The 23,358-nt window shown below is 41.5% G+C and overlaps 1 protein-coding gene across 1 annotated transcript in view; it reads right to left on the reverse strand.

Annotated features, from left to right (window-relative positions):
- PAK5 (p21 (RAC1) activated kinase 5) overlaps positions 1–23,358 on the reverse strand; it is a gene marked incomplete at both ends in the record, with an annotated part of 99,010 nt that overhangs the window by 37,544 nt on the left and 38,108 nt on the right. The window contains one exon of the mRNA XM_080814377.1: positions 1,136–1,921. Within this exon, the coding sequence (XP_080670503.1) occupies positions 1,136–1,921 (786 nt within the window). The remainder of the gene's footprint in view (positions 1–1,135; positions 1,922–23,358) is intronic.

Genomic DNA, 23,358 nt, shown 5'->3' on the forward strand with positions numbered 1-23,358 from the left:
AGAACAAATTAGAGTCCAGAAATAAACCTATATATACATAGTCAATTTTTGACAAAGGAGCTGAGAACATACAAATGCAGAAAGGATAGTCTTTTCAGTATACGGTGCTGTGAAAATTGGACAGCTACAGGTAAAAGAAGGGAACTGGACCCCTGTCTTACACACATACAAAAATTAACTCAAAATGCATTGAAGAGCAGACTGTAAGACCTGAAACCATAAATTCTTAGAAGAAAAATAGGATGTAAATTCCTTGGCATTGGTCTTGGCAATGATTTTTCATCTTTGACACCAAAACGCAATAATAGCAAAAGAAAACAAGTGGGACTACATCAAAATAAAAAGCTTCTGCCCAGCAAAGGGCAAGATCAGCAAAATGAAAAGGCACCGATGGGATGGGAGACAGTATCTGCAAACCACATGTCTGATAAGGGGTTAAAAAATACATAAGGAACTCATACAACTCAATAGCAAAAACAAGAAACAAAAAACAAACCAAATAACCCAATCAAAAAATGGACAAAGAACCTAAAAACACATTTTTCTAGGGATGATATACAAATGGTCAACAGGTACATGGAAAGGTTCTAGACATGACTCACCATCAGAGAAAACTCAAAACCACAATGAGCTGTCACCCCATACCAGTTCGAACGGTTAGTATATTAAAATTTAACTTTAAAATGAACTTTATTAAAAACTTACCATGTAATCCTGACTTTTTTTTTTCCTTTTCAACAGATTCTTATAAACTTTGCCAGAATGCAGGAACCACTGTTTTCCTCCATCTAACGGCTTACAATCATATGCTCCTTAAGAAAGGACTTTGTATAATATGAGCACCCAATATTTAATAGTAGTGTATCAGGATAGCTTTCAAATAAAGATTTTTTTTTTTTTTTGCCTTTTAATCAGAACCTTGTAGGAGATCTCCAAAGACTTTGATTTTAATGAATAAACGTGCCTTGCCTTATATCCTCTGCCCTTGGGGCTTGCGGATGGAAATCAGGTAGGGTTCTAATATGGATTCTCACTTAAAAGGCAAACCATCACATTAGAATCTGACTATGTGAGAAGGTCATGGTAGCACCGCATATGTGGGGTGCCTGCACATGGGAGGGAAGAAGAACTTTACCTTTGGAATGCACATTGTGGGCTCGGACAAGCGAGGGTAGGTGTAGGAGTTGTATGAGTGTCCTTGGGGGTGGGTTTTAAATGCACTTCCTCCGAAGGGCATCATGGGTTCCTGGAGCCCTGAGCCTGACCTGGACCTCTGCCGCATGGTGGGCTGAGGGCTGGTCTGACGCAGGTAGGACGACTTTGGCCTCCTATCATAGTCATCCAGGCTGGGTCCCCACTCGCTTTCGCTGAACACCAGGCTCTCCTTGGAGCACCCACTGGTCCCCGCAGTTCTAGAAGGCGTGAACTGGAATGGGTAATCTAGAGGGGAACTGCTTGAGGCTCTCTGGTATTCCCACTTGAGGTCGCCGTATTCACTTGGTTTGCTCAGTGAGTCCAAGTGTGCGTGATAATCAAGTGGAAATCTGGCGAGATCAGATTTCCAAGGCTTCATCTCAGGATAGTGGGCCTCCCCATGTTTGGTCTTGGTCACATGCCCGTTTTGCTTGGCCACATGGCTGCTCTTGTAAAATGGATCCAGGTCGTCGCCATAAAGACTCTTTTCTCGATACTTCTCGGTCGTGTAGTCAGCGGTGGTATCAGATTCGCTGGAATATTGTGAGAAGGTGATGAAGCCATTTTCTTCCCGATGGCCTTGACCATGGCTGGAGGCTCCCTGGTCTGGGGTAGGTGGGCTTTCCTTCCTTAGGGAGTTGGAGCGAGTCACGGAGATGTTGTCAAAGTCCTCTAGCAGGCCGTTGATAGAGGTTTCTTTGCACGGTTTAGTTCCTCTAACGATTGTCTGGGAACAGTAAAGGGAATGCCATTTAAAGAAAACATTTCATGCTTTCAAATTGATGCTGGAATCCCGCCCCTACTCCATCTAATTTAAACCACAGAGGAAAAAAGACACCAGGGAATCCCCTAAAAAGTGATAATAAACAAAAATTGTTGACTAATTTCAGTGGTAAAATAAGTCACATATTCTTAAATTGCAAATAATCTTAAGCTGCAAGTTTTCTTTTACCTCACTTGATTGAGAGATTAAACATCAAAAAGCCATTTAGAATACTATATAAGACTATATAAGCAATTATTGTCTTATTTACCAGTTTAGGGGAAACCTCCTCCCCACCCCATCCCATCCTTAAATAATAAACCCTAACCACCTAACAATAAGCTGATTATAATTCTAAGTCTATAACTCGTAAGAAAAATCATATTTAATATTTTTTACATTCATTGTTCAGATTATTTGCAAAACCAGCAAACACTGTCATGTGAGTATTAATATACCCAGAAATGGGCACACTTTCTTTTTTTTAAGCTTTTTATGGAAGACATATGAAAATTGAAGTTACCAGATTTTAAGGAGGAGGAAGGCCCTTTCTGAACTGTAAGTAAGGAACAGCATGAAGATTTCTTGTGAGATTACATTTGTGATCACATGTGATAGTCTCATTAATCATCTAACTGTAATGCCTCCTAGAGCCACACTTTGGTATCATCATCACTGACGTCCAGACGGCTTAGTAATTGACACAGTCATACTTGAAATCTTAGTGACAAACTGCCAGGCCCAAATGTTCCCTTTAACGAACCTAAATAACACCGGAATACCAGGAACAGAAAGAAATCACAAACCATTTACAAAGCCAGTCAGCTGTGCCTTCACAATGACAAGGTTTGCTGCAAAAGATGACGGGGGTGGATCAAAGAACAAAGAACAAAGTGTTGTGACTTCAGTCTTCCAGGATTTTAAGAGAAAAATACCTTTGAGCATGTAGCAAAGGAGTTCAAAAATCATCTCAGTAGAAGAGAGGGTTTCAAACTAGAGGGAAAAGTCAAAGTTATAAAGCATACGCTTTATAAGATCAGTGCTTCTCAAAGTCTCCAGGATGAAAGCCAAGGTTTTGTTTTTTTCTAACCAATCACTCCGGGACTAAGACTTTTGATTTATACTCCTCTTTTAAATAAACTTTTATTTTTTTTTTAAATATTTTATTTATTTTTTTGACAGAGAGAGACACAGTGAGAGAGGGAATACAGCAGAGGGAGTGGGAGAGGGAGAAGCAGGCTTTCCACGGAGCAGGGATCCCGATGTGGGACTCGATCCCAGGACTCTGGGATCATGACCTGAGTCACCCAGGTGCCCCCTAAATAAACTTTTAATTCTGGAATGGTTTTAGATTAACAGAGAGGTTGCAAAGAGAATATACAGAATATACTCATATATCCCTTACTGTACTTTTAACATCTTACACTGTTATTAACTAAACATGAGCTCCTTTCCTAGTGTTCCAGGGTCCCATCCAGGATATGATGTGTCATGTCTCCTTAGTCTTCTCTGGCCTGTGATAGTTTCTCAGATTTTCCTTGTTTCTGATGACCTTGCCAGGTTCGAGGAAGAGTGGTCAGGGGCTCCACAGAATATCCCTCAACCAGGAATGTCTGATATTTTTCCCATGGTTAAACTGAGTTTATTGGTTGGGGGGTGTGCGGGGAGATCATGGAGTGAGGTACCAATTTTATCACATCATATCCAGCGTGCCTATGATCAACGTGGCTTATCACTGATGATGGTGGCCTTGGTCATCTGGCCCAGGTAGTGTTCACCAGGTTTCCACATGTAGAGTTACAGTCCCCTCCCTTCCCTGCTTTCCAAACCATACCATTGGAAGTAAACCACTCTCCCTCCTTGAGTTGGGTATCTACATAACATGTGGAATTCTTCTGCACAGGAGACTTGCAAATTCTACTTATTTATTCAATTATTCAGTTGTGTCAGTATGGATAGAAATCATGGATATTTGCTTTATTCTTTGGATTATAACCCTAAACTATGTTTTGTTCTGTTGCTCTAATTGTTCCAGCTTTATTTATTACGAGTTATTTCAGACTGGCTGCTCTGTCCCTTTCACAAACCCCATCTTCTTATTTTTTGAGCCCTACCTTACCTTTTGGCTCTACAAGATGCCCTGGGTTCATCTTGTCAGTTCCCTGCCCTTGCCCTCGAATCCACCATTTATCCAAGAGGCCTGGTTCCTTGAACTGGATAATGACACTAGAAACTAGGATCTGGCTGCTGGGTGTGCTCACTGCTACTGGGCTGACACTGGTTTCAGGCCGTCTCCGTGAACACAGCCAGGCAATCCATGGATATACACACTTCCCCCAGTAGGCACAGAAATTTCTAAATATATCTGTCCATCTGTAACTATATTAAGCTAAACATGAATTCTTTCTGTTGTCTCTGAATCTCATCTAGGACCACATGGTTCATTCCAGCTTTCTCTCTTATTTGTTGGTGAAAAACCTGGATCTTTATCTGCCATTCTTTTGGATATTCAATCCCAGTGTATAGATGTAGCCATTTCAGAAGTATGACCCCACACCACCATGGGAAACACTGTTGACCGCGAGAGTATAGTGTTTAGTATGGGCTTTGGGCTTAAAGCTTCCATTCAAAGAAAGCCTTGTTCTCCAAAGTTACTTAGGTAACACCCTCTTCAGTGACATTGTAACAGGTACATTCTTCTTCCACAGTTTGCATTCCATCCTGGGATCCTCTTGATCTCCTGGTTGGCTTAAAAAATTACTCTTTGTGCTGGAAAGTTCTGTGGGTATTGATCAATGGGAAGCATCATGTATCACCATTACAAGGTCATACGGATTAGTTCTACACCTGCCCCCTCAAATTCTCCTAAGCTTCCCCTGGTGAGACACGACTTCCTCCCCAAACCTTTGGTATACGGCTGATCTGTCTTCCACCGTTATAGTTCTGCCTTTCCTGAGTATCCTGTGAAGGGAATCAAACAGCCTGGAGCCTTTTGGTCTGGCTTCTTTCATTTACTATAATGCATTTAAGGTCAACCCATGTTGTTCTGTGAATTAATAGTCAATTTTTCCCTATTCATCTTTAAAATCACTGAATAGTATTCCATTATATGGAATGTTATGATTGCTTGTGGGGGTGGCATATAAATGGATTGTCCAAAGAGGTGATGTTTTGTGTGAGCATCCCCCGGAGAGAAAAAGAACCAGGTATCATATATCTATCAGGACCTCTTCTCAGAGCAACATCTATGCCCACCACAACAGATGAACTTGGGAGAAGCAATACCTTGCACAGGGAAGGGTGAGCATTGAGGAGAGGAAAGGAAGAAATGGACATCTTTTGATGCACTGAGTACGAATGCTAGAAACTCACCCTCAAAACTCTCAAGTTTATCTGAGCAGCTTCCAACTGCATCTCACGTGTATCTTACCTGCTTATCATTTCTCTTTCTATTTGCTCAAGGGGTTCTTCAAACTCTCCTAGACATAGGTACTGTTACTTTCTGTGGATTTAACAACTGGCCTCCTCTCTTCTTCAATAATGCTTTATACAAATTTTTAAAAAAGACTTATTTATTTATTTGAGAGAGGGTGAGTGAGCAGGTGCATGAGGGAGGTTAGGGGCAAAGGGAAAGGGACAGAGAGAACCCTAAGCAGAGTTCCTGCTGAGCAAGAAGTCCAACGCGGGGCTCGATCCCATGACCTCTACATCATGACCTCAGCCAAAATCAAGTCAGATGCTCACCTGACTGAGCTACCCAGGCACCCCATGTTTCTTACACATTTTTAAGAAAATGGTATTAATTGGTTTATATCACAGTGGACCAACTAAAAGTCTTTTTAGCCAACATTCTGGACAGAGATTGTACTCTTGCACATTCCTATTCTCTCTAACAACACCTGGCAGATTACTCAATGAAATGTTCTCAGGGATTCATGGTCTTCCCCGGTATTTCTAATCCCGGGCATTCATACTGACTGATACGCTATGTGAATAATGACTATAAGGTAGGCCAAGGCCTTTAAGTACCTTCTCAATTATTGGACCTGCTTGGATAATTCTTTAACCAAAATATTATCCAGACTTTCTCTGAACTTGATGAATAATCATTAACTATATTGCAATTTTTCATGTTCAATGTAATCTTTGGGTCTATATCCCAGAAAAAAAATCATTTCTCTAAATTCTATCCATTTTAAACAATATTAATCTTTCTTGTCTGTTTCCATCCTTCCTATCTCTGAATACATGAAATATTCAGCTCTTGGACGACAGAATCACTTCTAGCATCTTAGTGCTGGAAAAAATCTAGAGATCATTGAGGCCTCTTCCTTTCTTTCCTGAATAACACTAAAACTCAGAGCTGACTTTGCCCACTGACATATAACAGACCTGGGATTCAAACCCAAATCCTCTCTTTTCCAGTTTAGTGTCCTCTCTCTCTCTCAAAGTACAGCTGACACACGATGAATGTTGCATTACTTCGTTAGTCTAACTCTCATTCTGAGATACTCTTCTGACTCTTTTGAGCTAAACAAAATAGCACCTGTTGGCAATGTAAACACTTAGTGTGTGACATCATAATCCATCAAAAATGGGTCAATAAAATACATATTTTCTACTGTTCACTCCATTCCCTAACGATGAGTTATTGAATTTATACCATATGGGCAATTCTAGGTTCTGGTCTTAATTTCAGCCACATTTGCTTTGTGATTTAGTTTCATCCTTTTTTCATGACCTAGTCTCCAATTTATAAAAAGGACACTATCACTTGATAGCTAGTGATAGCCTTCCCAGCTACCTCCAGGAATTGTAGAGGTTGATGGAGGGAGGGATATATAACAGTTTTGAAACATGCCAATGTACATGTGTACTGCCTTCCAGAGGACACAGATTTGTAAATCTGAAATGAGTAAAGAACATTAAACACAACTCGTCAATGAAGGCTAGTTAAACTATGGAAATTAAGGAGTAAAGAAAAGATCAGAGATGAACGAACTAAAAATCCTAAAAAGTTTTTAGAAAGAAAGAGTTACGAGCTAGGTCCAAGAGGAAATAATGGATACAGAAGGCCAAAAAAAAAAAAAAAAAAAGGTGATTACCAGCTCATCACTTACTCCATGATGGAGGCACAGGGATGATCAGAGTCTGTTAAGATGCCACCATTTTTAGGGCTATGTGGATAATTATGGTAACAGAAGAAAATGTTCTCCACTCATACCAAATTAGCATTTCAGTCACTTGTCCTGAGGAATTTGTATCCAGAGAACCTGTTAGTTCTTCTTCAGCAAATTAACAAATGGCGATGATAGAACTGCACTATTAGTCTTAGAAATTCATTACCAGGATACAGATATTCAGAAGGAAAAAAACCCTCCCGGTGTGATTTCTTTGTGATCAGAACATTATTGAATACTTCCTTTGAAACTGCCGAGTCCTTTAAATTTTCCTGTTTTCCCACTAAAATACTCTTCTGATTTCATTAATAAGCTGAATGTGCAGGTTGGAACTCAGTCACTTTTTTCTGGGGAATACTGTGAGAAAGGAATTTAGATTTCTATCATCTATCAATATATCCATCCAACCACCTATCCATCCACCCACACATCCATATAGTAACTGCTAAAGCTGTAACAGGGATTTAGAATGTGCCTAGACCCATACTATCTGTAAGTATTTTTGAAATGACTAAGTGATAACATCATGAAGTTCTGTTTGGAAGAGTCCCTTTTTTCTCTCATTAATTGTGCTTTAAATATCTTACATTTAGAAAATGGAAAACCCAAGTAAGTTCATTTAGATTCTTCTGGGAGATGAGAGGGTCACTGTTTCAATACACGAATTAGTCTGTAACCTCAGAGTTGGGGGGGGGTCTGCTGTTTCCATGCACTTATCATTGCATACCTAGAGATGTATGTTCAGTTTACACACAAAATCATAGCAGTAAACTCAAGAAACAGAATTCTATATATTTGTAAATGTGGAGGGAGAAAAATTAATATTGCTATGAGCTAAATGCTGCTGAGAAGAAAAAAAGACTCTCACTGAATAAGAAACACTTTTAAAAAACAATGTAGTACTTTTTATTCTTGTTTCGAATCAGGCTCACAGCTCTTACCAGCTATGTGACAGTGGGCAAGTTACCTAAGCTTTTAAAACTATGGTTTCTAATCCATAAAATGGCAAGAATAAATCTTTTCCTCATCGGGTTAATGTGATTCAATAATATGGGTAAAACAGTTGGCATAATTTCTAGAATACAATAAGTACTAATAAATGGTAGATATTTCACTATTTTATAAGTTAAAATTTACTTTTAAATCAGATTGATAATAATTTAGGGGGAAAAGCTTCAAATAACAGAATAAATAAATAGCTTTATACAATGGAAGAATTGATCTTTTAGACTTTTAAAAACTATTATTTATAACTTGAGATACAAAATACAAACTTCCTCAGTTTAAAGATGTATCATTAACTACAATTGTTATATATATCAAATAGGTATTCCTTATAGATCTAAAAAAAATGGGATGGTTTCAAGTCATGGTTAGCACTCCATTGGTACATTTCTTACAAAGGTAGTGTGTGAGTTATAAAAATTAATAAAATTAGACTTTCAACCATTTAAACTGAAAGATATATATAGAATAATAAAATTAATAGAAATACAATAAAGTATTGACAGTGGTCATCTCTAGGTGGGGAGATTAAGGGTGTTATATATTTTAGACCCGTGCTCCTCAAGTCTTAATGTGCATACAAATCATGGGCAGATCCTATTAAAGGGAGATTCTCATGCATTAGGTCTGAGGAAGGGGCTGAGATACTGCATCTTGAATGAGCTCCCACGCAGAGATAACGCTGGTATTTTGCTCTTCACACTGTACTCAATGGGGTTTGTATATTTTCCAGATTTTCCACAACTAAGGTAACTTTTTTTTTTTAAAGATTTTATTCATTTTTTTGACAGACAGAGATCACAAGTAGGCAGAGAGGCAGGCAGAGGGGGGGTGGGAAGCAGGCTTCTCGCTAAGCAGAGAGCCTGATGCGGGGCTCGATCCCAGGACCTTCAGATCATGACCCGAGCCGAAGGCAGAGGCTTTAACCCACTGAGCCACCCAGGCGCTCCTCACAACTAGGGTACTTTTAAAATAAAATAAAAAAAAAAAAAAACAGGCTGGCATATACTTTTCAGTTTAATAGGATTCAGGATTATGTATATGTGTGTGTGTATTAAATATATCTATTTTATTAAGTATATAGTTAAATATATTTTATATCTAGATAACATTATATATGCACATACACCCATATGCAGTATTACATATATATATATATATAGTGTTAAAATTATTTGATGTTATAGTTGGCTGCTAGGAGCTACACTCTTCAACATTTTGCTGTTTCCCATAGGGGTGAAATATTTCTAATAGTTAACTAAAATGAATACTTTAATAGATTTCACTATTTTGGCACACCTGCCTCTATAACATCATGATCTTAGTATGAAGCTATAAATCTTGGTTATTGATGAAAAAAACCCGAGTGCCACGGAAGTAAAGGTGTGGTTGTGGATATTGGAAAATTTCAGAAAGAAATTTTATCTATAGCAAAAACAAACAAAACCAAAGACCAAAAAAACAAAGAAACACCCCCCAAACACTGTAACAAGCCATATAAGGCATGGTCTTTTCTTGGATCCCCTTTTTAGCATTTGGAGATGTTTACAGATGGTATAAGTGTATTACTCTTAAAGGAAGCACACGCTTTTTTCTCTTTCCATGAAAACTATTACATCAGTGTTAACAAGCAGGAGCTTGCAAAAAATATATATCTATTAAAAATAAATTGTTGACCTGCCTAAAAGGAAGACAAAAAAAGAAGTGTCAAATAAGCTTATTTAATCAGGAAGACCAGTGCAACTAGAAGGTTTCACTCTAAGGAATCCTAAACAGCCAAGCAATGATAATACAATCCAAACGTGCAGAATTTTACAACATGGTTTAACCAGGCTTCAAAATGTAAGAACCACTATTTACGGCTGCCGGTGTCTGATGTTTATGAAAGCAAGATTGTGCAGTTTTAGAGATCAATAATGTAATAACTACAAGAGTATCGGTGAATTTCATGCTGCGGAACAGCCAGGCATTAAAAATCAATGCAACCCAATCTATTTGAGCTTGACACCCCGGTTCTTATTGTCTTTCCATTGTGCCTGGACCAGCTCAGCGTCTGCTCTCTCGGTGACAGCGGCCATATTTCATGGCGCTCCTTCCCCAGGCTGCCAGCCAGTGATAAGCTATAATGGATCTGTCCGTAAGAACAGCTGTCTCCCCGTGTTGCGAGGAAGAGATGAAAAAGGGCCTCTGCTCTCACAGACTGTATTAACCTTGACAATAATGAAGTGTGTAATTAACAGCTTTGCCCTAATAAGACCTTGCATTTCTTTTTAAAAAAACAATGTCTTCCATCGTCTTCGAGAATGGGTTCCATTTTGTCGTTCTGGGTAAACGCTTTTCTGGAGGTCAATAAGCTAAATATTCCCATGACTCAAGAACAAACCAGGGGTCTCTCACAGAAAGTATCCACTTTTAACAATTTATCTGAATTCTCACCCTGTTTGCAGAGAACCAGTTCCCTTGTTTCATTAGGGAATGTGGCCGGAAAGAGCTGTGTACATAACAGACAGATTTGACATACTTGAATCCTTATGGCAAGAAATGCTAATTCTCAGCTGTGTTTTTCTAACACCAGGAGACTATTTCTATTCTATTCTATTTTCTTTCATCTTTCTACATACATCTTTTTTGGTAACCACGGGGGTGGGGCTAATTGGGTGAAAAGCCGGAATCGCATATTCCTGGAAAACAGAAGCATCAGGACAGCACATCTCAAAGTGGCAGCAGTGGTGAAGACTTCTAGTCATTAAGATCTCAGTAAATATGTAATGATCCTACAGTATCCAAATAAGCTAATTCCTTGATTAACTAAAATTACTGTTACGTTCTGCACAAACTATCAGGAGTTACAATGTATCTAAGAATGATTTTGGGAATTCAGTAAACAGCAAGACTCCTCATGAACTGGAAAATGATCTTTTGTTCCCGCCTGTCTCTTTAAAGACAGGGAATCCAACACATTTAGTGACCAGTTGCATATAAGGATAATCCCTAAAGGTGACTTTCTGTTTATTCTTAATCTGGCAAAGCAAAGGCAGTTTACAGCCCTGGTTCTTGCTTAGAATGTGAGGCAGTCGGGGGGGTTGAAATCAATGGAAGTCAGTTTGACTGGGGGTAATGGTCAGAAATGTTTCATGGATGTGTTTAAAGTTGGTTTTCGACTATGAGTATTCTAGTTGGGAACTTAACTAGTATTTGTTTGCTGTTTCCTGCTTCAGGGTCTAGGTAGCAATGAGGTCTAAGTATCTCTGTTCATGAACTTACACATTTGCTGCAACAAGAAATCATTTCTAAGGGCAAGGAGTACTTGGAGATGAGACAAGGGTCCACCCTCTACTTCTTAATGTGGGTAGTGTGTATGAGAATTTACTATTACTCTTTAACCTTCTCATGCTATATTCATACCCGAGCCTGTGTTCCTCAAAAGCAGAGCTGAGGCAAAGGCTTGTTTGCACGTGAGCAGTCTATTTTGGAAAATGAGGTTAGGAACAGTTAGGAGGTGACACAGAGACGGGGAACTCAATTCAAGGGTGTGTTATTATCAAGCTAGCTATCTGTGGACCATGGGACTCGGTTTTCCTGAGGAGCTGTGAAGCCCGTCTCAGAACTGATCAATCATAGGAATGAAGATGGAAGGATTCATCAACCTGCTCCCAACTTCTGTGTCAGAAAGGTTGAGGGGACTCCCACGTGTGCCCCACGAGGTGGCAGTGAGGAAACCGCCATGTCTGGTAGAAAAGTAAGTGGTATAATGGAGGGGAGCAGTAGGTTGCTTCAGCAATTTCCGGAGGGAAAAAGGCTGGCCTGAAAGACAAGAGATGGGACACAAGAGGCAACCAGCACACCATTTTTAGACATAGATATCACAGTTTAAAAAAATTAAAAATGAAGACAGGACGCCCTTCTCGAAAACCCATGGGCATGGATATCAGTATGCTTGACTGATGCAGCAGATAGGCTCGGTGGCTACCACAGAGATGTACTCCCCTTCCATTGTATAAAGGTATTGCTGCAAAGCTGTTCCCAGCCAGGACCACATTTTCCAGCACCCTTTGCACCTGGACAGACCGCGGGACCAATTCTCACTCACAGAATGAGAGCCGGGTATAATACATATCCCGTCCAGGCCAGAGCCACAGACAAATGCCTTTTCTTCTCTTTATTCTCCTGCCTGCCAGCTGAATGGAGAAGACCTGGCAGGCTCCCCTTGGTGGAGAAGGGGTGCCGGAGCCACGTGGTAGAAGGGGCGTTGCCAAATGACCACAGGGAATATCTACCACACTCTCGGTAGGGAAATCCACACTGGATATTAAGTGAGGCATAAACTTCTATTTTGTTGAGCTTATTTCCTAAAATGTAAGGGTTAATAAGTTACAGAAGCTAGAGTTAGCTTAACTAATATAATAATGATTAGAGCAAGCCCAGGATTAGAGAACAGATCAGGAATTAAAGAGCGTAGGTAGGAACAGACTTGACCTTAGTGTTCTGGTCACACGTGCCCACGCTGACTGTAACTGGCCACACCAGCTGCAGGGTTACCCAGGAAAGCACTGTGACTTATGACCCTTAAGCTCACTTTCAGAATAAATTCACCCACGAGCCTTTGTTTCAGCTCTACTTTTGAGGAGCCCAGTCTAAGATGTGACTAGAGCACATGGAAAGTTTAGGGAACATGATATAAGAAGTTAAAAGAGAGGACACTGAGCGCCTGAACCCGAGTAGAGCACTGAGAGCTGTGCACAGAAGTGCTTATCTCAGCTGGATTCGAGGGTTTCAGTAAGACGGGGACCACATCTGAACAAACGTTTTATTTTTCAGTATTTCAGGATGAGTTATAAACTCACTCAGGGGAGACGAAGAAGGCACCCTCCTTAGAGCCTATCACACTGGCCAACCCTAGAGTTTGATACCAGTCTCTGTGATGGATTGCTTCTACAATGGGCACAAGTATCCCCCCTTTCTACGTAATGTGGATTTATAGTCCTTCAGACCAGGAGGTGGTGAAGTCTATGTTCCCACCCTTGAATCTGAGCTGGCCATATGGCTGGCTTAGACAGAAGGGAGTGGACAGAAGTGGCATTATACCAATTCTTAGCTTGGGCTGCACGGAGTCTTGGCAGCTGCTGCCCTCCCTGTCCCCTGCCTCTCCTGGCCAAGCTTGGACCAGGCTTGGGCTGGCCTGTTGGAATATCAGAGATGAGTCACCCGAGATCAGCCAGCCCCAATTCAATTCATTCATATGCCCCATCCCTCCATGCTGTCCAGAGCAGGGCGACGCAGAAGGGGAGTCAGAAAAGCTGGGAGTGGGGCCCATTCTACTAGGGCAGGTGAACCAGACTGCCAGCGGAGGACAGGCTTGTGTGCCTATGGGTAGGGATGGTAATCCTTAACGTGGCCAGAGAACAAGTATGTATATGAGGAGAAATTCATTAGAGATGACTCCTGGGGTAGCGGCCTTCTCTTAAGCCTCACTGAGCCACTCAACACCTGCTTTTGCTCATAAAGGATGAGTCAGCATGGAGTTCCAACAAGGTCTGGCCAAGGCTTATCTCTGAGTTGCTTTTCGGTTTTTTATGGCTAAAATTACTTGTAATTGGCATAACTTCCTGGTTAGAATTTTGGTTCTGTTTATAGAGACCATAAAAAAAAATCAAGGGGGGCACCTGGGTGGCTCAGTGGGTTAAGCCTCTGCCTTCGGCTCAGGTCATGATCTCAGGGTCCTGGGATCGAGTCCCGCAACGGGCTTTCTGCTCAGCGGAGAGCCTGCTTCCTCCTCTCTCTCTCTCTGCCTGCCTCTCTGCCTACTTGTGATCTCTCTCTGTCAAATAAAATCTTAAAAAAAAAAAAAAATCAAGGGCACTTTGGTGGCTCAGTTGGTTAAGCAACTGCCTTTGGCTTAAGTTATGATCCTGGAGTCCCGGGATCGAGTTTCGCATCAGGTTCCTGGCTCAGCAGGGAATCTGCTTCACTGCCTCTGACCCTCTCCTCTCATGCTCTCTCTCTCTCTCAAATAAATAAATAAAATTAAAAAAAAAAATCAGCCCCAAATGGGCATTTTGGCAATTGTGCAGTTTCCTATTACCACTTAAAAACTCTTAAGCCATTAGACGGCAGGCTACTTGGGCAATTTTTAGTTATCTGTCCCTTACTATTCCAAGATTTGTTTTATTCTATCTTTTCAGAGTCTAAAACTTCATATATTAACACATATATATATAACACATACATTACGAACTTTAAAAATGTGGCTACCAGATAGAACACACGAAATTAAATATGGCTTCACATTATATTTCTAGGGGACAGCATTGATCTAAAGGGGGAGATGTCAGGCTACTGTCTGTAGGCCCAATCCAGCCTGTTTTCGTAAAGACGTCTTTATTGGAACACAGCTACGTGCATTTATGCATCATCTGTGGCTGCTTCTGGACCACAACAGGCAGAGTGGAGCAGCCACGACAGAAACCACGTGGCCCGTGGCCCTCCACAGAAAAAGTCTGTTGACTCTTGAACTAGATTGTTAGCAGTTGTCCCTGTCTTTTTTTTTTTTTGGTGGGGGGTGGGGGGATGGGGTGGGGGCACTGTTCTAGTCATTGATTTGTGGGCTGCACCAAAAACAAAAACAAAAAAAAGCCTCCTGGTGAGTTGGGTGTGCCGAGTGTCAGTGGGATAGTGTCCCTCGGCACCAAAAAAGGGCTTGGCTCATTTATACTCTGCACTTCTATGGCAAAAGGGGACATGAAACACAGGTCATCCACTTCTGAAGCAGTTATGTTTGTGGGCCAAGTTAATCGACTAGAATAAGAGATCCTATCCCTTGTCAAAAGAATTTTCAAGCCACAGCGATCAGAGACGCAAGCTGGCTGGGTTCTTGTTCAGTGTTGGGCATCACAGATACAATGACAGAGACAAGTGTTGAGCACACTCCATGCAGGATCTGAGCTTTAAATAATTTGTGAGATCAATGAAATGACTGCCAATATTCCATGAACCGGCTTCAAAGATCTTCTAGTTGCTCACATTGACCTAAGTACTGTGTGCCGAGACAATTAGAAGTGGTTTCCCATATTCAACCTTCACAAGACCCTGAGATAGATGGCATTATTACCCCTGGGTACACAGGAGGGAAATGAGGCTTAGAGAGACCAAGCAATTTGCCCAGTGTCACTCAGTTGGTAGAGTACTGTCTCTCAATATATATGAAAATCATAGTGGAGACCATCAGCATCCTCAACTTTAACCTCTCAGGGTGTGGGAGAGGAAGCAAAGCATACAGGGACAAGCTTGACCCCCTCTGGGAGATAAGGAGAGGAAAGTAAGCGCACCCAAGGCAAGGTAATAGAAAATATTTCCAGAAACAAACGTCCTTGGGACACCTGGGTTCCTCAATCGGTTAAGGGTCTGACTCTTGATTTCAAATCCGGTTGTGATCTCAGGGTTATGAGATCAAGCCCTGTGTCGGACTCCGTGTGGGGTGTGGAGCCTGCTTAAGATGCTCTCTCTCCCTTCTCTTCTGCCCCTTCTATAAAAAGAAAAAATATTTTTTAAAGAAGATTTTATTTATTTATTTGACAGAGATCACAAGTAGACAGAGAGGCAGGCAGAGAGAGTGAGAGGAGGAAGCAGGCTCCCCGCCAAGCAGAGAGCCAGATGCAGAGAGCCCGATGTAGGGCTCGATCCCAGGACCCTGAGATCATGACTTGAGCTGAAGGCAGAGGCTTAACCCACTAAGCCACCCAGGCACCCCCCGAAAAACCTTTTTAAAATTAAAAATAAAGAAATAAAATTTCTTATGGAAAGAAGTTTAAATCTCAGAATTATGGGAACTGGGGGAAAAACAAGGTGATTGCTCTTTGAAATAATTAGCCTTTACAGCAACTTCAAAATTCTGTCACCACAACAAAGGAAACATCTTGTTACATCGCATTTGCTCAAGATTCTGACATTTGAAAATTTAATAGCGAACAAAATGTGTAGTCTACACATCAGTTGCTATCCTCCCCCTGTAAAAACAAACCAACTAATTACACAATTCTTGAAATACGGCTACTCTGCAAAGCCAAATGTCAAAAGTTTTTCTTTCTTATAGACTATATAAAGATGCACAAGGCATATTTATTTTTAATTTGGTAAACAAAATTTTACCTTTGAGTGTCCAAAGCTTCCATTTTTTTCCACCTGACATTTTAAGCAATTTTAACAAACATGAAAAGGATCTCTTCGAGGCATAATAAATGTTAAGAAACCTGTTAATCTGGAAGTAAAACTGCTAGGCACTTAAATAACATTTTAGGGTATAAAGTTGGTACTGTCATTATGCACTTAATATTTCAGAGATGGACTGGGTCTTCGATGGCAAGAAAAAATTGTTTCCCCATGGAAAAAAAAAAAAGTAGAGAAAACCTGGGCTCTAAGTAGTCCAAAAGTTTCAGAAACATTAAACTTCAAGTCCACTAAATATTAAGGTCAGCTTTACCAAACATTCCTAGCTGTTAGTCACTCATTTCTCTTTAGTGATGGAAGTCAGACAGATGATGGTTACCTCCAGGGGAAGGATGGTCACTGGAAAGAGGCCCAAGTGAATTTTCTGGGTGATGAAATGTTCTCTATCTTGATCTGGGTCATGGTCATCCCATGAATGCATACATATGTAAAAATATAGCAAGCTGCACATTGATGATCTGTCTTTTATGTAAGTTATTCTTTTGTTAAAATACATTGGGGTGACACCCAACCAAGTGGTTGCTTGTCTTTTTCAGCATATATGTGGTACCCTGAGGGTGGCCTCTGCAAAGGGGGATGGGGACACTGGATATATCCCAGAATCAGTGTTTGCCAGGTGTTGGCAGGTAGGGTCAGTATATGGTACGGTGTGGATGAACTGTGGAGTTTAATCTGGAAGGCAATTCATAAAGAAGGGGCTGAGAGGTAAGCGTAAGGCAACAGCACTGGAAGACTGGACGGCCAAGAACAAACCTTATGGGGTATGGTTTCGAGTGAGTGCCCAAGTCAGAGAGAAGGCAAATCTGATCAAAGATACAAGACTGCACATTGAATATTCTAGTAACTTAGCAAGTGCCAAGGAAAGAATGCTCTTACAAGTGGTGAGGCCATTTTCATCCTTAATTCCTTCACCTTTCCCATTGGTGGAGCCTACTGCGTCTCTCCCTGCTAACTTGGCTTCGCCCAGAGAAACCTGGAAGTCTGTGAGTTCTGTCCAGGGGAGGTACTAATTCCTCACTTCTTTGGTTTCTACAAGCCATTTACGGAATAGGATCAAGTGGTTTCTCGTTCCTTTTGCAACATGAGATCTCTTTTCCCTCAAAGATCTCTCTCTATCTCCATCCGGCCATCTTTCCATCTATTCAAGATATAAGACTATCCACATTTCAAAGCTTTTATCTCTTTGAAACTCAACGAAAGGTTTAAGAATGCACCGTGGGGTTTTCTAACAGCCCAGGCAGTAGGAGGCTCTGTTCTACCCAGTGGCTTCAAAGGCAGTGGCTCTCAGCCATGGCCACATGCCGGAGTCACCTGGGGGAGTTTAGGAACATTCGTGAAGTCAAGGTCTCTCCCCACACCAATTACATCTCTGGAGGTGACTCCAGGTGACATTAATTTCTCAAGCTCCCCAGGTGAGTCCCACATGCAGCCAAGTCTGGGAATCACACTCTAGGAGAGCTTCTCCCCTTGCTTCTCAAAGTGTGTTTGCAGAGCAGCCCCCTGGGACTCCCCAGGAAGCTTGTTAGGGCTGCAGATTCTCAGCCCCTTCCTCCAGAGCTACTAAGTCAGGATTTGCATTTCAACGAAACTTCCAGTGAAGCCTAAGCTGCACTGGTAGACCATTTGCCCGAGGTCCCCTTTTCACAACTGAAATGATTTCACTTCAATAGAGAGTTTGAACAGTCAGTCAATTCTCCATGAGACCTACACTCATAGATGCACACAGACACAGAGCTATATCGTTTGCACATTTAGATGTGTTATATATATCTATAGATCTGTATTATCAAAGACAAAAATATTCCTTAACCCTTGATTTCCAGATTAATAGGGTCATTTCTTTGTTCTATATATTTAAAAAAAAAAAAAAAAAAAAAAAAGGAACTGTTCCCAAACAGAAAGGGAAAGACGACTGGGGTAAACATAAAGGGGAGCTCTGGGCACATTTAAGGCTAGAATGCCGCAGTGTGAGAAGAGTTTACTGGATAATTTTGTTCCCTCACTCAAGGATATTAACAGAACAGCAAGAGTCCTTACACCAGCACAGAGAGATAATAATCCACTTCTCTCCTCTAAGTGGGATGCCAGCTCCCTGGACAGATGTAGAGGGATTTTACAACTCCCCTTCCCTGAATTATAGCTTAGATGAAGCTGGACACACACACACACACACACACACACACACACACACACACGCACACATCCCAGAAGAGGCTCAGACAACATCCTTCCTTTTCCTATCCATTCTGTCACATTATGAACAGATTTAACAAAAAGACACTACAAGAAGCATAAAATCCACTCCTGCTTTTGCCCTGGGAACCTTCTTGAAGACACAGTTCACTCATGTCATTCCCTGTCCCTACAGAAAGACCTTGTGGAACTTTTCTTTACAAATTAGAGTTAGAAAAGCTTTGCTTTCTTGCAGGAAGGACTTTCTCCCACTCCCCTTTCCTATAGATAAGAACTTTGTAACTATTGCATTCCTAGGAGGGGAGACTTGAAAAAAAAATCAAATTCATTGCTTAACTATTATGTTCATGTGGGAAGTTAGCACATTTGTGTTTTTTATGGTCTTTTCTCTCTTCCATGATTTATATTTTTCTGGTCCTTCATCTTTGATTGTATTTATAATTTGCCACATTTCTTTTTAATCATTTGGGATTTCCCTGTATATTACTGCCAAACCTTTTTTGGGAACAAAGTTGTTTTTTTTTTTTAAATGCCTCACAATTACCAGTTCCCGTGTTTAACCACCCTTCCTTATAAAAACACCTTTAAATAATTGTCAGCAATTTGCAAATCCCTTAATCCTACAGGAGCAAGGTCATCAGTCAGGGTCTTCTGGTGGTGGTTTTCACTCATTCGGAAAATACTAGCCTATTGCACAGAAGGAAAATGTAATAAAAAGCAGTCAATATGGGCGCCTGATGGTTCAGTCAGTGAAGCATCTGCCCAGGCTCAGGTCCTGGGATCAAGCCCCACACTGGGCTCTCTTGCTCAGCAGGGAGCCTGCTTCTTCCTCTCCCTCTACATGCCGCTCCTCCTATTTGTGCTTGCTTTCTCTGTGTCAAATAAAGAAAATCTTTAAAAAGAAAAAAAGCCGCCAGTATCTTCAGCATATTAGAGGTGGGCTATGGAGAAGTAGTGGCTCAAGGAGCTGTCAGAAATATGCCAAGACTGTACCCACGAACACATAAATAAGAATCTTTGAGATGGAGCCCAGGCAGGAGTATGTTTAAACCTCTCCCAGCTAATTCCAATGAATAGCCAACGTTGAAAACCAGTGTCCCGGGACAGTGCATCTTCCTGGCTTCCATGAATGCAAATGCCCTGGGCATCTTATCAATTTGCAGACTCTCATTCAGCAGGTCTGGCTCGGGGCACAAGATTCTGAATTTCTTTCTTTCTTTTTTTTTTTTTTTTTTTTAAAGGTTTTATTTATTTATTTGACAGAGAGATAGAGAGGCACAAGTAAGCAGAGTGGCAGGCAGAAGGAGAGAGAGAGAAGCAGGCTCTCTGCTGAGCAGGGAGCCTGATGCTGGACTCGATCCCAGGACCCCGGAATCATGACCTGAGCTGAAGGCAGCTGCTTAACCCACTGAGCCACCCAGGCGCCCCAGATTCTGAATTTCTAACAAGCTCTCAGGCGAGGCCGATGCTGCTGGTCTGCAGAGCACACTCCAAGTTGCAAGGTCCCCAAGAAGAGAATCAAGTTCCTCTTCCGCGGGCTGAGCTGGGACTTACATACCGCAAGGAAAAGACCACCATCGTGTCGTAGAGAGAACACTGGACTGTGAGCTCAGCAATCTGGGGTCTAGTCCAAGTTCCACAGTTGGCGGCTCGGAAGCCATCGTCAAGTGCCTTTACCTTGCTAGGTCTATGGTTCCCTTCTCTGCTGAGATGATCTGCTTGGCTCCCTTCAGGCTCCCAGATTCTGCTGTAATGAAGACTCTCTCCATGTCTCAGCTTCTCCAAAAAATTACACCTCCTACAAAGCACTAAATCTGCAAAGGAGCTGGCTTGATTGCAAACAATAATCGGAGAGATACTTAATGTCTGGGAGAGAATGGTATGGGCACTAAGTGCTGTCTGTGTATACTTTCCTACACTTTGAAATTCTGAGAATAAGCACTGCTCCTGTACTCTAAACAACTCTTAGATTCATGAGCCTATCCTGTCACAAACCATTTGGTGTCGTGACACCAAATTCTCTACTAACACTGTCAAAGTGCAGGACATCGCTGCAAAAAAGTTGCCAGCTCTCCTCTCCTGTCTGTATCTGGGTCCTTTGCATGCAGTCCCTACAGCTCCTCCCATTAGGAGGTGGGGTCTGTTTCCCTTCCCTCTGAGGCTGGCCTTGACCACGTGACTTGCTCTGGCCAACAGAGCACAGACAAAGCGATGCTGTGCTTCTTCGAGCCTCCATTTCTGGAGACTGGGCAGTTGTGGGCCCTGCCCAGCTGCCTGTGCTAGCCTAGGGAAATGATGAGACTTGAGAAGCAGAGAGAGGGGATCCCAGCTGAAGACACCGGAGCCCAGGCAGCCCCCAGCTCCCTCAGCAGCTGACTACAGACCCATGAGTGAGCCCAGATGAGACCAGGAGAGCTGCCAGGTGAGCGACGCCAAACTGACACCTTGCAGAACTGTGAAGGACAAGTGCTTATTGTTGAAAGCTCTTTAAAAAACTATGGCGATAAAACAGGTTTTAAATTTACCTTTGTAACTCTGTTTAAATGTGTATAATCCAGTGGCATTAGGTACATACTGTTGTTCGACCACCACCACTATGCATTTCCAGAACTTTTTTCATCATCCTGAACAGAAACTGTACCTGTTCAAAAATAACTCCCCCTCCCCCTCTAATCTATTTTCTGTCTCTATGAATTTGCCTATTCTTGGTCCCCCATATAAGTGGAATTATACGATATGTGGCCTTTGTGTCTGGCTTTTTTCACTTAGCATGGTTTCGGAGTTCATCCATGTTGTAGCAGGTGTCAGAATTTCCTTCCTTTTTAAGGCTGAATAATAGTCTAACATACGTATGGACCACATTTTGTTTATCTATTCATCTGTTGAAGGATCGCCTTTTGGCCATTGTGAATAATGCTGTTAACACTGGTGTACAAGCATCTATTTGAGCCCCTGCTTTCAGTTCTCCTGGTATAGAGTGATAAGCAGAATTGTTAGGAGTGTGTGGTCAGTCTCATGTGTAACTTTTGAGAAACCACCAAATTGTTTTCCACAGTAGTTGTACCATTTTATATTCCCAAGAGCAATGCATGAAGGTTCCAATTTCTCCATATCCTTGAAACACTTATTTTCCATTAAAACATATTTATCTAGCTATCTATGGCTCTCTTTATTTAAGAGCTATCCTAATAGTTATGAAGTGGTATCTCATTATGATTTTGATTTGTATTTCCCCAGTGACTAGTGATGTTGAACTGTTTTTTCAAGTGCTTATTGGCCATTTGTTTACCTTCTTTGGAGAAATGTCCACTCTAGTCTTTTGCCCACTATTCAACTGAGTTGTTTGTTGTTGAGCTGTGGAAGTTCTTTATATATTCTGGATGTTAATGCTATATCAGATATTTGATTTGCAAATATTTTCCCCCATTCTGTGGCTTGTATTTTCATTTTCTTGATAGTGTCTTTTGATATACAAAGTTTTAAATTGTGACAAAGTCCATTTTTTTTTTCTTTTGATGCCTGTGCTTTCGGTGTCCTATCCAAGAAATCATGACTAAACCCATGTCATGAAACTTTTCTCCTATCTTTTCTTCTGAGAGTTTTATAGTTATTTGTTTGCGCTTCTGTTTCAGTATTTGATTCATTTGGAGTTAACTTCTATATGTAGGGTAAGGTAAAGATCCAACTTCAGTCTTTTGTATGCAGATATCCAGTTTTCCCAACCATTTGTTTAAAAATATTGTCCTTTCTCTGATACATGGTCTCGGCACACTATCAAAAATCATTTGACTCGGGGCGCCTGGGTGGCTCAGTGGGTTAAAGCCACTGCCTTCAGCTCGGGTCATGATCCCAGGGTCCTGGGATCGACTCCCGCATCGGGCTCTCTGCTCAGCAGGGAACCTGCTTCCTCCTCTGCCTGCTTCTCTGCCTACTTGTGATCTCTGTCAAATAAATAAATAAAATCTTTAAGAAAAAAAAATCATTTGACTAGGGGCGCCTGGGTGGCTCAGTGGGTTAAAGCCTCTGCCTTCCGCTCAGGTCATGATCCCGGGGTCTTGGGACTGGGCTCCCTGGGAGCCTGCTTCCTCCTCTCTCTCTGCCTGCCTCTCTGCCTGCTTGTGATCTCTGTCAAATAAATAAATAAAATCTTAAAAAATCATTTGACTGTAATACATGTAAGGGCATGTTTCTGGGCTCCATATTCTGTTCCATTGGTCTAGATGCTTATCATTATGCCAGCACTATACTGCTTTGGATTTTATTGTTCTTTTATAGTAAGTTTTGAGATCAGAACATATGAGTCCTCCAACTTTGTTCTTTGGAAGAATATTTTGGCTATTTAGGGTCCTTGAGACTCCATAGGAATATATGGCTGCATTTCCTTTTTGTTTGTTTGTTCGTTTTAGAGAGAGAGAGAGAGTGTATATGATGGCGGGAGGGGCAGAGGGAGACAGAGAATCTTAAGCAGGCTCCACAGCCCAGCAAGGAGCTCAGTCTCACCACCCTGAGATCATGACCTGAGCTGAAGTCAAGAGTCTGATGCTTAACCAACTGAGCCACCCAGGGGCCCCTAGGATGTGTTCTTTTTTTTTTTTTTTTTTTTTCCCTACTTCTACAAAAAAGTGCTGTAGAGATTTTAATGGGGAGTGCACGGGTTCTGAGGATGGCTTGGAGAAGCACTGCCATCTTAATAGTCTTCCAATCCATCAACACAGGATGTCTTTCCACTTATTTATGTCTTTCATTTCTTTCAGCAATTGCTTTGTAGTTTTGAGTGTGTTGGAAGCTCTTTAGCTTCAG

Source organism: Martes martes (assembly GCF_963455335.1).
Source record: "Martes martes genome assembly, chromosome: 9".
Taxonomy (NCBI): Eukaryota; Metazoa; Chordata; class Mammalia; order Carnivora; family Mustelidae; genus Martes; species Martes martes.